We start from the raw sequence: 14,913 nt of genomic DNA on the forward strand, positions 1-14,913 counted from the left end.
AAACTTACCGTGGGAGCTAGCATAACCTGCTTTCTGGAATAAGGCCCTGCTCTGTTTCCAGGTGGGCTGGAGGTCCCAATAGTTTGTTTTTTTATTAATTCTGTCTTTTTACACTATTTATAACCTCTTTTCATTTTGGAACCGTGCCTCCACTTGGTTTGAGCTCCCATTTTATTAGAGTGCCTTAACCGCTCATGTTGCCACAAATAGATCATTTGTTTATAAATGTATTGCTGTTTTTTTGGAAGATTTCTACTGTTGCTGTTGCACAAAATTAGGAAAATAATAAATGTTTTAGGAGTAATCCTAGTGATGAGTTTTATGATTTAGTTTTTAATGTTTTCGGAGTCACGTGATGAGGTGCCAGGAGGTGGCTGCATAGTAGATGAGCTCCGTACCCCGTCTTAATTTTTACACGTCAAATTACGAAACTCTTCCCGTCTGCATGATTTAAACGCAGCTAAACTTGTTAAGATACAAGATTTTTTTCCTCTCCCAGCCGAAACATCGCCATGAGTCAGAAAAAACGAAGTATACAAACGCGCCTCCCGACTGTTTCTACTGGCGAAGCTAGCTCTGCTAATCAACATGAAGGCCAGAGGACCGAAATAAGCGACCTGCTTGCAGAAATTACTAAAGTGGGAGCTACACTGAACGTGGTGGCAAGTGATGTTTCGCTTATTAAGTCTGACACGACAGAGTTAAAGAACGCCGTAAGTGCAATCCAACTACGGCTAACTGGAGCCGAGAACCGCATTTCGGACATGGAGGACCAAGTTGCTAATGTGGCTAAAGACAAGAAGCTGCTAGCTAAGAAGCTTGATCTACTTTGGGCTCGTGCGGATGATCAAGAAAACAGACATCGGCAGAAGAATATAAGATTGGTGGGACTGAAAGAAGGAATGGAAGGAAACGGCGCTCTATGTGATTACATTAGGAAGTTAATCTCCGACGGCCTCGGGCTGGATGGAGTGGAATACGAGATTGAAAGCTGCTACAGAAGCCCGGGACCGCGTCCAGGACCTAACCAACCTCCACGCATCATACTGGTGAGATTTCTGCGATTTACAGCCCGGCAGAAAGTCCTCATGGCTGCCAAGAAGAAAAGAGGCATATTGTGGGAAAACTGTAAGCTGTCATTTTTTGAAGACCTGACCAAGGAGCGTGTGGCTCAGCGGAAGCAGTTTTCCCCAGTGATGAAGCTGTTGTGGCAACGCCAGGTGAAACACACACTGGCACATCCAGCAACCCTCAGATTTACATGGAAGCAGGAACGCATGAGCTTCACAGATGCGAAGGAAGCTGAAAACTTTGTTAAAGAAAACATGGCCGTGGAGACGGAGTAATGCAAGAAGAGGGGAGAGAGGAAGATTTTCACACATGACGGGGAGGGGGGGCATCGAGGCGTGGCTACATCCAGAAGACAGGTGGAGGACAGGTAGAGTCTTCAGAACCCACACGGACCAAAATAAAGTCTACACTTGGTTGGAGAGTTACTACACTGCCATGTTCTGTTTTAGTGCAGTGTTTAAGTTTTCGTTTTTATATTTTTGTTAATTATGGGAAATTTTCAAACAGTGAGGAAGTTGTTTATGTTGCATGTGTATTTGTTCTAAAATGTCATTGGATTCTAGGTCACGTTAAACGAGAAGCTGATTCTGAAATTCTATAACAATGGGTAATATGGATATAAACCTGGTGTCTTGGAATATAAATGGCTGCAGCACACCGATTAAAAGGAAAAAAGTTCTCAGTTACCTCAAATCTCATGGTACTGATGTTGCATTTATCCAAGAAACGCATTTTGGAAAAGATAAGGAAGCCTTAAAAATGAGAAGAGACTGGGTTGGCAAAGTGTTTCACAACTCCGTGTCGAGTAAAAGCCGTGGTGTGATGACACTTATCAACAAAAAACTTAACTTTGTATTTCTAAAGCAGCTTCAGGATGATGATGGACGACTGCTATGCATTCAGGCCCTTATTAATGGAATTAAGGTTGTCTTGGTGAATGTATATGCCCCAAATGGGGATGAACCTGACTTTATTTACAAGATTAGTAAGATGCTGAGTAATTTAGAAGGACATATATTGATAGGTGGGGACTTTAACCAGGTGCCTGATGATTTTCTAGATAAAAGTACTAACAATGTTAAGTTCAACACCAGAAAAGGGTTAGCATTAAATTCCCTTAAGGAGGAAATTGGGTTGGTAGATATCTGGAGACTTGTGCACCCCTCGGAAAGGGAATATACATTCTACTCACATTCCCACAAATCTTATTCCCGAATTGATTATTTTCTTATCTCAAACTCTAGCACTGAACTAGTTACTAATTGTGAAATAGGTGTTATTGCTCTCACTGATCATGCACCAGTGGAACTACACATTCAATTTCAAATGGGTAAAATTAAGCGTGGTAGATGGAGACTAAACTTGGGTATCCTGCGTGATGAACAGTTTGTAGCATCATTAAAAGAGGAAATCAAATGTTTTTTAGATATAAATATTGGGTCAACCGACAGACTGGCCACGGTATGGGATGCTCTCAAGGCATTCATGAGAGGAAAATGTCTGGGCTATAGCTCTAAAAAAGCAAGAGAGAGCAGGGAGAAAATAAAAATACTGGAAAATCAAATAAAGGAATGGGAAAAACAGCTAGCACAAAACTATAATGAAAGTACATTTAAAGAAATTTGTAAACTGAAATTTAACCTCCATGAAACATATAACAAAAAGGCGGAATATGCACTTTTTCGGCTTAGAACAAACTTCTATGAGAAGGGTGAAAAGACGGGAAAGCTACTTGCTAGACAACTCAAACAGCTGGACAATCAAAACGTCATCACAGCAATAAAAAAGAATGATAGACTGGTGACATCATCTGGTGAAATTAACACCGTCTTTGAACAGTTCTACCAAAAACTGTATACATAGTTTTTAATGTTTTCTAAGACCTAAAAATGATATTCACAATAGCAGGTTTTTTCTGATCTGTTTCACAAAGACACACACCAAGAAATGAACTTTTTGCTAAAAATGATGCAGGCGTCCAGCTCTAACAAAATGTCAAAAGAGCAAAGAAGACGGAATGATTTGATTGGTTCTTTCTAATTATTAATATTTCCAGGCTTTGTTTGTTTTGTTCTGCAGCATGTTCATATTTGTATAATTTTGACTGAATATATCTTTATGGAGAGCAAAATATTATACATTGTTTAAGGTTTAACTTGATTTATTTTGGATTAATATGCATGACTGTATTTATTCTTATTTATGTTCAAAAAGTTCAGTTTTAAAGGTTAAAGAGGTTTCAAAGTTTAGCTCTTGTGTGTTTAGTTAGTTAGTTAGTTTCTTTTTCCACAATGTGTCAAAAACAACAAACCCCCTCACAATACAGAATGTGGAAAAATTGGACACCCCCGAAGCAGCTGCTTATTATTAGGGGTCCAGGATTTTAGACAAGCATAAAAGTAACAGAAGATGAGTGGCGGAAGGAAAAGAAAAGAAAAAAAAGGAAAAGAATTACATAAATAAAATACACAATAGTATGAATTTAATGAATGTTGATCTTGTTCAACCCGGAACCTAAAGCGCGTTTTGGATTTAGGCCCCTGTGCAACTGAGTTTGAACCCCCTGTAATAAAAGTTTACAAAATTCATGCATTTTTTTTGTGTAAAATGGGCAAATACAGATAGGGAACACAAGAATAGATTCAGAATTCAGAATAGATTTTTCCGATTCTTTTAATGGTTTCTAAATGTTTTAATGGTCTTGGGCCTTCTTATTTAAATTCTATTCTTTTAAACTATGAGCCCTCAGAGACCCTGAGGTCCTCCGGTGCTGGACTTCTTGTAACAAACCTTCAACTGCTGCATAATTCAGCAACACGTGTATTGAGGAGGACCAGGGGGCGGGAACACATTACACCCATTTTAAAATAGTTGCATTGGCTCCCTGTGCGTTTCAGGGTTGATTTTAAAGTTCTTTTATGGGTTTATAAATGTTTTTATGGTCTCGGGCCTTCATATTTATCTGACATGATTATAAAGTATGAGCCCTCGCGGACCCTGAGGTCTTCTGATACAGGCCTTTTGGTCATCCCAAAAGTTAAAACAAAAACATACGGCGAGGCCTCATTCCGTTTTTACGGACCTCGCCTGTGGAACAGCCTCCCAGAGAGCCTCAGGGCTGCAGAGACAGTTCATGTTTTTAAAGGAAGGCTTAAGACCTTTTAATTTAGCTTTTAGTTGAATTTTAGGAATTTACTTGATATTTTAATTATTTATTTTCTCTTTTTAATAGTTTTTTATGTGTATGTATATACATGTATTTATTTATTTGTATTTATTTTAAAAATTTTTAGTCACTTACCATTTCATAAGTCTATTAAGGTTTATGTAATTATTTGTTTCTTGTTCATGTTTTAAATATATTTTAATCTTAATTTTATTCCTTTTCCATTTTATTTGTAACTCCAGTGTTTTCCTCTGAAGGATCCTCCACATCGGTGACTGACCCTTCTCAGTGAACGGGGTCGCTGCAATGGGTCTGACTCTTTTGATCGGATCTGGGGGGTTCTGTGGTAGTGTACTCTCTGAACTCGGGTGGGGGGTCACTGATGTGGACATGTCCCCAAAACATCGTTTCCCCACTTCAGGAGGAAGCCAGGTCTCTACATTCCATCATTTTAGCACTTTTCTATCATGATGTGCGTACGTGTGTCTGTGTGTGTGTGTTTGGGGGGGGGGGGGGGGGGGGGGGGGGTTGGCACTGTTTATCTTGTCATCTTGTTTTTAAATTTTATTGTATTTTATGAACAGCACTTTGAGTGACATGTGTTGTTGTAAAAGTGCATTATAAATAAAGTTGATTTGATTTGATTTGTTGTTTTAAGGTGAGGACCAAAACTTATGGGGAGGCTTTGTTCCACCATCACGGTCCTCGCCTGTGGAACCGCCTGCTGGAGAACCTCGGGGCCGCAGAGACTGTAGAGGTTTTTAAGAAGAGGCTCAAGACCCACTTTTGCAATCTGGCTTTTAGTTGATCTTATCTGCTTTTTTTATTCTGTTAGTTTTAGTATATATTATTTTATGTATTTATCATTGTATGCATTTAGTCTTATTCTCAATTTGATGTTCTTATATTCATCTTATGTCTTTAATTTTAGTGGGTTTTTTTGTGGGGATCTTTTGTCAGGGTTTGCTGGTTTGGTTGGTGGTTTTTGCCGCAGTTGTTGCCCTTGCTGGGGCGGCTGGAGTTTAACACTGCAGCCTTAAGGCTGTGAACTGGACCCCTTTGCCATCCCAGTGTGTGAGTGTGTGTGTGTGTGTGGGTGGGGGGTGGGGGGGGGGCACTGCGGCAATGCTTCTATGGCTGAGCTGCTCCTGGTATGAGGAGATTCCTACATCACAGCAGAGCCAAGCGTGGAGTTTCTTTTAGCAGTTACTTTTATCTGAATTCATTGTGTGTGGGGGTCAAGGGTCGTATGTTTTAATGGAGGGGAGTGGGGAAGGTGAGGGGTGTTTTTTTATTTTTATTGTAATATTGTGTTGTTTTTTTTAATGTTAAAGCACTACAAGTTGTGCAGTGTATGAGAAGCGCTTTAAAAAAAAAATAAAATAAAGTTTGATTTATTTGAAAAGGATGTCGTCAAATTTGTATGTGTGCTGGAGGGGGGGTTTACTCGCCTGGGGAGTAAGTTAGTGAAAAACCGCCACTGGACTAATGACTTTAACTGAAATATGTTCTACTGGTAACTGTGTTCTGTTCCAACCCAACAGTCAGCAGCCGTTTTGAGGACGGTTGACGTGAATTGTTGAGTCTGATGTTTAGAATTAATGGAATTCTACCGATTTGAAGTACTTTTACATTTTGGATTGTTTTTTTTTGGTTTCTTAGATTTTAATTTGTGACTTTGACATGACCAGAATTGTTATGGGGTTCTAAAATAAAGTGGGCTGTGATCAATGTGCGGTTTCAAAACAGTGTTACTGCTACTTATGAAAATCTTCTAAACCCAAATGACCCCAAATGTGAAGACGACCGCAAACGACCAAATACAGCCGTTCATCTGATAGCCAACAACAGAAAAGCTTTTAGAGACTACAGACCAATCATTGCTTTTGCAGTTTCAGTGAAATTCCTAAGTTGAGTTTTGGATCAGGTGGGGGGAACTGAAGCTCTCAGAGAAAACCCACACAAGCACGAGAATGTGAGGTAACAAATGACCAACACATCAGCGTGCCGCCCGTTTTTTTAGTTTCTGACCAAATGTTCACTAACTACAGACCGGTTTCTTTGCTTTGACAATTCACAACATATAAATAAAACCTAAAATTCATTTTTTAAATGGGTTGAAATAAAATAAAAATACAGTATAAAGATAAAATATATATACCTCCACAGAAGAAACAAAAACTGTTTCAGGAACGAGAAAGTGACATCAAACAACTTTGTGTAAGAACAACACAAAAAAGTCTGTGCATTTCTGTCTGTGGGATGAGTAAAAATGTTACACAACTAAAAAAAACAAACTGAACATTTTGAAAATGCTAATTTAGCACTTTTCTGACTGACGTAGGTCAAAGTGCTTCACATAAAAAACAATTTCCAATTTTAAAAGCAAAATAAAAAACTGAAAAGTTATAAAACACACACAAAGAGATAAAACAAAAAAGTGAAAGACTAAAATACATAAAGTAAAAACAGAGAATATTACCCAAACCCCAACCGTAAACCTACTACCAACCCAACCGTAAACCTACTACTAACCCAACCGTAAAACTACTACTAACAAACGTAAAACTACTACCAACCCAACCCTAAACCTACTATCAATCCAACCCTAAAACTACTACCAACCCAACCCTAAACCTACTATCAATCCAACCCTAAAACTACTACCAACCCAACCCTAAATGAAAAGCTTCTAAGAAGTCTTGTTCTTTTTTTTTGATCCTTTTTCTTTCTTTGGTTTGGCTTTTTTGGTGGCCGTGTTGGATATTGGAGGAAGAAGGGAAGATCCTCTCTTTGGAGCCCAAAGTCCCTGGACTTTAAAAATGCTGTCATCTGTGATGGCCACATCTTCCTTTTTAGGTTCAGACTCGTCTTTATCATCTGAAGTGACCAAGTCTTCTTTTAAACCGAGAACCTCGTGCCTCTCAGACAAAGAACAAAAAGCATTTGGAACCATCTTGGTATCTTCCACGGATCCTTTCCTTGGTTCAGTCTCCTCTTCATTGTCTAAGGTCTCTTGAAAGTCATCAAAACCTACGTTCTCCTCTATCTTCTCAAAGGAAGAACAAGCTGAACTTTCATTAGCCTTCATCTTTTCAGGGGACAATGCTCGTTTATCGGGTTCCAAATCTTCTATGTCTAAAATGTCTCCATCAAAGCTACTGTCATCATAATCCACATAAAAGGAGAAATGAGAGGAGTTTGCCAAAGATTTGGGATCTTCAATTCTGTCCTCAGGTTCTGAATTTTCTTCTTGGTTCAGGTCATCTCTGTGAGCATCTTGAAGATTTTCAGATGGTTTCAGCCAACTTGGCATCTGTTGGTTGACTTTTCTGGACATTGAAGGCAGAATGATTGGCCTGTTCTTTGCAATAGAAGGTTCCTCCTGCACATTGTCAAAGCCGTGGATTTCCTCCTGCAGTTGTGTAACTTCCAGGGAGAGATCTGCTATGCTTTTCTTTGATTTTTCATTTTCTGCTTTGACGTTGTTCACGTTTTCTTCTTGGGCAGAAGTGCCTTCATCAAAGCTACTGTTCTCCTCTATCTTCTCAAAGGAAGAACGAGCTGAACTTTCATTAGCCTTCATCTTTTCAGGGGACAATGCTGTTCTATCGGGTTCCAAATCTTCTATGTCTAAAATGTCTCCATCAAAGCTACTGTCATCATAATCCACATAAAAGGAGAAATGAGAGGAGTTTGCCAAAGATTCGGGATCTTCAATTCTGTCCTCAGGTTCTGAATTTTCTTCTTGGTTCAGGTCATCTCTGTGAGCATCTTGAAGATTTTCAGATGGTTTCAGCCAACTTGGCATCTGTTGGTTGACTTTTCTGGACATTGAAGGCAGAATGATTGGCCTGTTCTTTGCAATAGAAGGTTCCTCCTGCACATTGTCAAAGCCGTGGATTTCCTCCTGCAGTTGTGTAACTTCCAGGGAGAGATCTGCTATGCTTTTCTTTGATTTCTCATTTTCTGCTTTGATGTTGTTCACGTTTTCTTCTTGGGCAGAAGTGCCTTCATCAAAGCTACTGTTCTCCTCTATCTTCTCAAAGGAAGAACGAGCTGAACTTTCATTAGCCTCCATCTTTTCAGGGGACAATGCTCTTCTATCGGGTTCCAAATCTTCTATGTCTGAAATGTCTCCATCAAAGCTACTGTCATCATAATCCACATAAAAGGAGAAATGAGAGGACTTTGCCAAAGATTCGGGATCTTCAATTCTGTCCTTGGGTTCTGAATTTTCTTCTTGGTCTGAAGTGTATTCATCAAAGCTATCACTCTCATAATCATTTTGGAAGGATGAATGACAGGAGTTTTCCAAAGACCTTGGATCTTCAGTGGATGCCTTTTCTTCTATTGGTTCAGGCTCTACTTCATCATCTGAATTGTCCTTGTATTCACAGTTGAGGGCCTCATTTTCCTCTTGGAAAGAAGCAGAATTGGACATTGAAGGCAGAATGATTGGTCTGTTCTTTGCAGTAGAAGGTTCCTCCTGCACATTGTCAAAGCCGTGGATTTCCTCCTGCAGTTGTACAACTTCCAGGGAGAGATCTGCTATGCTTTTCTTTGATTTCTCATTTTCAGCTTTGATGTTGTTGAAGTCACTTTTCAGATTCCTATGATTTTTAAAAGAATCCATCAAAGTCGCCTTTCTTTCCTGGAGTCTCTTTGTTTCCTCTTGCAGTAAAGCTGCCTCTATTTTCTCCTGGTCATACTGAATGAGAAGCTGGACTGTCTTTTCTTTCTGAACTTTCAAATCTGAGATCTGACCTTGAAAGATCTGTTTTAGCTTCTCATAGTGGAGCTTCTCTTGGCACAGGTTGTTATACCTTTCCTTCAGTTTCCTATTTGTTTCCTTTGTTTTTTCCAGTTTTCCAATCTCCTTCTCAATAACTTCATTTTGCTGGTTTAAGCGGTGGAGCTCAGATCTTAGTTCTTTGGTTTTCTCTTGGAAAAAGACGGCGTCTTCCTGTGCTTTTAGGTGTTCCTCCCTCACAGCACAGAGTTTCTCCTGGAGGTCACCAAAGCCGTGGATCTCCTCCAGCAGTTGTGTAACTTCCAGGGAGAGGTCTGCTTTGGTTTTCTTTGATTTCTCAATATCTGCTTTGACATTGTTGAAGTCACTTTCCAGATGTTTTAGACTTTGAAGGGAGTCAATCAAAGCCGCCTTTTTCTTTTGGAGTCTCCCCGTTTCTTCTTCCAGTAAATCTACCTCTGCCTTCTCTTGGTCACACTGAATGAGAAGCTGTTTTGCATCATCTTCCTGAACTCTCAAGTCTGAGATCTGACCTTCAAGAGTTTCCTTTAAATTCTCATGGTGGAGCTTCTTTTTTAACAGTTTGCCATAATTCTCCTTAATTTTCTCATTTTTTTCCATGTTTTTGTCCAGTTTTTCAATCTGCTGCTCAATACCTGCATTTTGCTGCTGTAAATGGTGGAGCTCAGACAATAGTTCTTTGGTTTTCTCTTGCAAAAAGACGGCGTCTTCCTGTGCTTTTAGGTGCTTCACAGCACAGAATTTCTCCTGGAGGTCGCCAAAGCCGTGGATTTCCTCCCGCAGATGTGTAATTTCCAGGGACAGGTCTGCATTTCTGTCCTCAGTTTGCTTTGTTTCTGCATGGATGTGGTCACATTCAGAATCCAGACCTTTGAGATGCTGAAGCGAATCGGTTAAAGCTTTCTTCGTTTGCTGGAGGCTCTCTGCTTCTGTCCTCAGTAAATTCAGCCGGGACGTTTGGTCTTCGTACAGAGGCGTCATGCTTTTAACGTTTCCTGATTGGTTTTGCAGGATTGAGATCTCCGTTTGTAATTCACGCTTGAGTTCTTCTAAACGATAGATTTCTGCCATCATTACGGGATAATTTTCTCTCATTTCGTCCATTTTCCTAGTCGCCGTCTTCAGTTCCTTAAAATCCCTTTTGAGAGCTGCAGTCTGCTGCTGTAAAGTCTGCAGCTCACAGGCCGTTCTGTCCTTGATTTCCAGGTCTTCCTGGACCTCCTCCTTATGAAAGCTCTGCAGTTCTTCTTTCAAAAGACAGTTTTCTTGTCTCAACACCTTCGTCTCAAGTTTCAGCTGTTTATTTTCCAGGATGATCTCTTTTAGTCTCTGTGCTGTGGATGGAGGAGAGATTTCCTCTTTGAGGCGTGTGGTATTTGGAGATACTGTCTGCATTTCTTCTTCACACCTGTCTGCTGAATCCATCTGAAATTTATGTTCTCTCTTCAGTTTTATCAAATCTTTCCACTGATTTGTAGTCACTTTGAGAAGTCTGGGCTTTAATGTTCCCTTGCACTAAAGTTCTGCTCTGCTTCTGTCAGATGGACTATTCTTCCATTCCTGAGGTCTATTTAAAGACTCTGCAATGATGTCAAATGACATACATGATCTGTTATATCATCATTCATGACATCATAAGAGTCATATGACATCACGAGTTTGAGTCATATGACATCATGAGTATGAGTCATATGACATCATGAGTATGAGTCATATGACATCATAGGTGTTTACTCTTATGATGTCATGAATGATGTCTTTGTTCCGTGTTTGGGATGAGGTAATGGTTAAAAAAAAAACATGTTTTTTTTCCAAAGTGCCACAGCAGTCACGTGACAGGGCACTGCCCTCCGTAACCTGAACACCAGTGTTTGCATTAACCTTAAGTTCTGACTGAAGCTTTTCTTTTACATGGAGAAAGAATGACCGCAGGAGCGTCATGACCCCGCCCACTTCAGGACAAGCAGCGGGTCAGGGGTTTTTGTGTGATCGTGTGTTTCTCCTGTTGCTATGGTTACTTCTCTAGTTGTGTGCGGGATCAGCCCCATCAAAGCAGCGCAGGTGAAACGTCACAGGCGTTCACGAGGCCTGCGAGCGGCGACAGACACGAACGAGGAAACCCGGATTTAGCCCAAGAGGAAAGCGGGGAATCGGCAAAGGACGCCCCGCTGCTCTGTGGGGGGGGGGGGGGGGATTCCAGGAATTCCTCCTCCTTCCATCTCAGATTTGTCTTTGCTGACTCATCTTTTGGTGTCATTTGGGTGATCCTCCACAGCCTGAACTTTTTATTGGCAGCAGCTATTTGTGAGGGGGGGCAATACGAGGTTTTTCCCAGCAAAACGCTGTTGAATGTTTTTCATTTTCCTTGTCTGAGGTGCACGACTGGATGGGTCCGATATCGCTGCCATTTTTGATAGCTTGGATGTGTGAGGGGCTGTAAGCTAGCAGGAGAGTATGTAAACAGATGGATGGATGCATTCCTCTTTGGGGGGGGGGGGGGGGTGCTGTCTCATCCCCCGGGTGTAGCTGCGGGTTTAGCTTGGCTCGGCCTGTGCCCCGGCCTCTCAGGACTCCCGGGCGATGGCGTGCCTCTCTTCTGGGCGCCGTCATAGGTCTCGAGTGGTCGGGGCTTTGGGTATGGGCCCGGTGCGCCTCGGAGCGGGGTGGGTTCCCTGCCGGGGGCCGGGGGTCTGGCTCTACACTTTCTCTGTTCCTTCTACTCCTCGGCCGGGGGTCTGCTGGGTTCTGACCTCCGTCCCCGTTTCTGTGGTGGGGGTCAGGTGCACGGGAAGGTGGTAGAGAATGACAGGGTAAAGATCCTGTGGGACTTCCAGATCCAGACGGGTAGGATGGTAATGGTGAACCAACCAGACATTGCAGTGGTGGATAAAGAACAGAGGAAAGCCGTTGTAGTGGATGTGGCAGTGCCAAGTGATGGAAACATCAGGAAGAAGGAACATGAGAAACTGGAGAAATACCAGGGACTCAGAGAAGAACTGGAGAAAGCATGGAAAGTGAAGGTGACAGTGGTGCCTGTGGTAATTGGAGCACTCGGGGCAGTAACCCCCAAGCTGGAGGAGTGGCTACAACAGATACCTGGAAAGACCTCAGACCTCTCTGTCCAGAAAAGCGCAGTGCTAGGAACAGCTAAGAAACTGCGCAGGACCCTCAAGCTCCCAGGCTTCTGGTAGAGGACCTGAGCTTGGAGGAGAAACCACCCGCGGAGGGTGAGAGGGGCGTTTTTATTTTTTATTTTTATAATTGCTTTATTTTACTGCTGAAGTCGAGGTTGGCTCAGCCGTTACCATGACAACATGGCGCAACATGCATCCGTGGCGCACCACGCAACAATTAGTCCACTTTTTGTGAAAACGCGATTTAAACAGAAAAAAAATGAAAATAAATTAATTCATTGAACATTCATTCCTTTTGTAAGGGACCATGTTAAGCAGGGTAAAGAGGTGTCCGTTATCAAGAATTAAATGGACTTTCGAAAGGTTCCTGCTTCCCCGTCCTCTGTTATTTTCTAATAATGGACACCTCGCTGGCTATTATCCCTTCCATTCCATGCTCACAAAAGAAATTGATTTTAAATACATTTTTAGAACATAACACATTCATTTTTCACCAGTAGTGAACTATTTGATCCATGATGTGATGCATTGTCATGGCGAGGCCTCGTTCAGACACTACGGACCTCGTCTGTGGAACAGCCTGCCTGAGGATGTGAGGGCCTGATCCACTGTTGAGGTTTTTAAAAAGAAACTAAAGACTCATCTATTTAACTCAGCTTTTAATTAGATCTTATATGTGGTATCTTTACTCTTATATTTTACATGTTAATTTATCACATATTTATTTGTTTAATGCCTTTTAGTCCTTTTATGTCTTAACTTATTCTAATTTATATTTTAGACTTTTTATGCACTAAATCATCTTATCTTATTTTAATTAATATTTTCATATTTTACCTGTCTTTATATTTTAACTTTTTATTTTATTACTTTTACATTTCAGACTGTTTACGAGTGTTTTCTCAGTTAGTGTTCGGGCTCCAAGAGATTTTGGCCATGCTTGTCCCCTGGCATCTCTTGTTCCGGCTCGACAGGGCGGACGGGCCTGGTGTGCCCATGTTGGGTGCACTGGGCCTGGGGGTTGGGGGTCTCTGGGGCGGGGGGTGCTGGGGATGAGTTGTGCTTGCGCTGCATAGATGCTGACACCCCGGCCAACAGGAGGACAGGGCGGACGGCGCCTTCTGGGTTCTCTTTTCTTAAGTTCTGTCATTTTTCTTTTACTTGTGCTTTTTGTGTATTTTATTATGAGGGGCTTATTTAATAATTTTATTGCATGTGTGGGGATTGGTTTTCTTGTTTGTTTTTTTATGGAAAGCACCTTGAGCTGTCTGTTGGACATGAAAGGTGCTTTATAAATAAAATGAATTTGAATTTTTTGTAACGGCTGCAGAGCCTTTCATCAGTCAAGGCTCTAAGCTTGCAGTTGCATTGCTTCACAAACACAGAAGCAAAGGTCCATTCTCACATTTACGTGACAGCAGTGGATGCAGTTGGAAAAAGGTTCTTCGGTGCCACTCCATAGACCTTTTGTGGAACTTGGGCTTGGCCTCTTAATTCCACTGAAAGGAACTCTGAATGCTTCTGGAGACCAAAACATTTTTGGACGGTTCCATGCTCCCAACCTTGTGGGAACAGTTTGGACCAGGCCCCCTTTCCTCTTCCAACATTACTCTGCACCAGAGCACAAAGCAAGGTCCATAAAGACATGGCCTGCAGAGTCCTGAGCTGAACCCCATAAAACACCTTTGGGATGAATAAGGGGAAAAACTGAGAGCCAGGCCTTCTCAGTGTGTGACCTCACCAATATGTTTCTGGAAGAATGGTCAAAAATTCTTATAAACATACATTTCTCAACCTTGAGATGAAGCTGTAACGGCTGCAAAGGGTGGATCCCACATCGTATTAACCTCTATAGGTTAGGAGTAGGATGGCACTTCAGTCCATATACGAGTTAAGACAGGTGAGCCAATACTTTTGGTAATATCCCTTGTGCTATTTTGTGGGGTCAAAATGATCCCACCCTTACATGTGTTATCCCTAAGGTGGATAAAGGTGGAGAGGATTTCATGTAATCCATGGACACCAGTGAAGATCACAAATCATTGAAGAAAAAAGGTTCAGGGCACTGTGTAGTGGGTCTAGATGACGCCACTCCCAACGTTAAAGAGCCTTGGATAGCACAAGGGGTAAAATGTATATACAGAAAATGTAATCGTGACTAAGGAGCAGACAGAAAAATGCCACTCCAATCCAATACATCCAAGCTCCTAGATTACTCACTGCTTTTGTTACAGCTGTAATATTAGGCTGGGGGTGTGAGGGACTGTAAGCTAGCGAGAAAACGTGAAAGAAGTGAACTCAGAAGTGAATTTCAAATGAACCCCTGCCGCTCTGCAGAAACTCGATTTGGCTGAAAACAGCATAATCCTAATTAAAAGACCAGTGGGAACAATAAAAAAACAAACAAAATAAAAGATTGGTTCCAGACCCCCAATGTAAATATTTGACCTCCAGTTCTTGACACTAGGTGTTTTCTGTCTCAGCTGCATCTTTGGACGTAGAAACTTCAAAGTGTGAAAAGTCTCCACCACTTCTGACAGCAACCAGTGACTCAACCGTCCTTTCCTGGCACGTCTGTTCTCGTTCTGAAAAACCTTAAGTGAAGCAAAACAAGGAACCAAAACAGGACGCTTCCGAAAGCAGCATCAAAAACGAAGAAGTGATCAAAAACATTTTCGAGAATCAGTCCAACGTGCAGTTAATGAACCAGATGAGCTTCGACATGGAATCGTTTTATTGTCTTTGAAGGAACACTTTTTTTTAAGAGC

The 14,913-nt window shown here is 41.5% G+C and overlaps 2 protein-coding genes across 5 annotated transcripts; one reads left to right on the forward strand and one right to left on the reverse strand.

Moving 5' to 3' along the window:
- The first annotated feature begins 284 nt into the window (after positions 1-284).
- LOC111947549 lies at positions 285-5,642 on the forward strand. 4 transcript variants are annotated; one of them, XM_023956081.1, is made up of 2 exons: positions 285-1,049; positions 4,896-5,642. In XM_023956081.1, exons 1-2 carry the CDS (start codon positions 513-515, stop codon positions 5,043-5,045), a joined length of 687 nt encoding a protein of 228 aa, XP_023811849.1. In that variant the 5' UTR covers positions 285-512; the 3' UTR covers positions 5,046-5,642. The 4 variants fall into 4 exon arrangements, 1 of the variants encoding a protein (XP_023811849.1); XR_002873430.1 differs by having other exon boundaries at positions 287-1,438; XR_002873429.1 differs by lacking the exon at positions 4,896-5,642 and adding an exon at positions 4,480-4,527 and having other exon boundaries at positions 299-1,438.
- Positions 5,643-6,869: 1,227 nt separating this feature from the next.
- Positions 6,870-11,111, reverse strand: LOC105354300 (myosin-2 heavy chain-like). Its single transcript, XM_011476629.3, has one exon. It carries the CDS (start codon positions 10,434-10,436, stop codon positions 6,930-6,932), a length of 3,507 nt encoding a protein of 1,168 aa, XP_011474931.2. The 5' UTR covers positions 10,437-11,111; the 3' UTR covers positions 6,870-6,929.
- Between the last annotated feature and the right edge of the window lie 3,802 nt (positions 11,112-14,913).

This window comes from Oryzias latipes, chromosome 6 (assembly GCF_002234675.1).
Source record: "Oryzias latipes chromosome 6, ASM223467v1".
In the NCBI taxonomy this organism is placed as follows: domain Eukaryota; kingdom Metazoa; phylum Chordata; class Actinopteri; order Beloniformes; family Adrianichthyidae; genus Oryzias; species Oryzias latipes.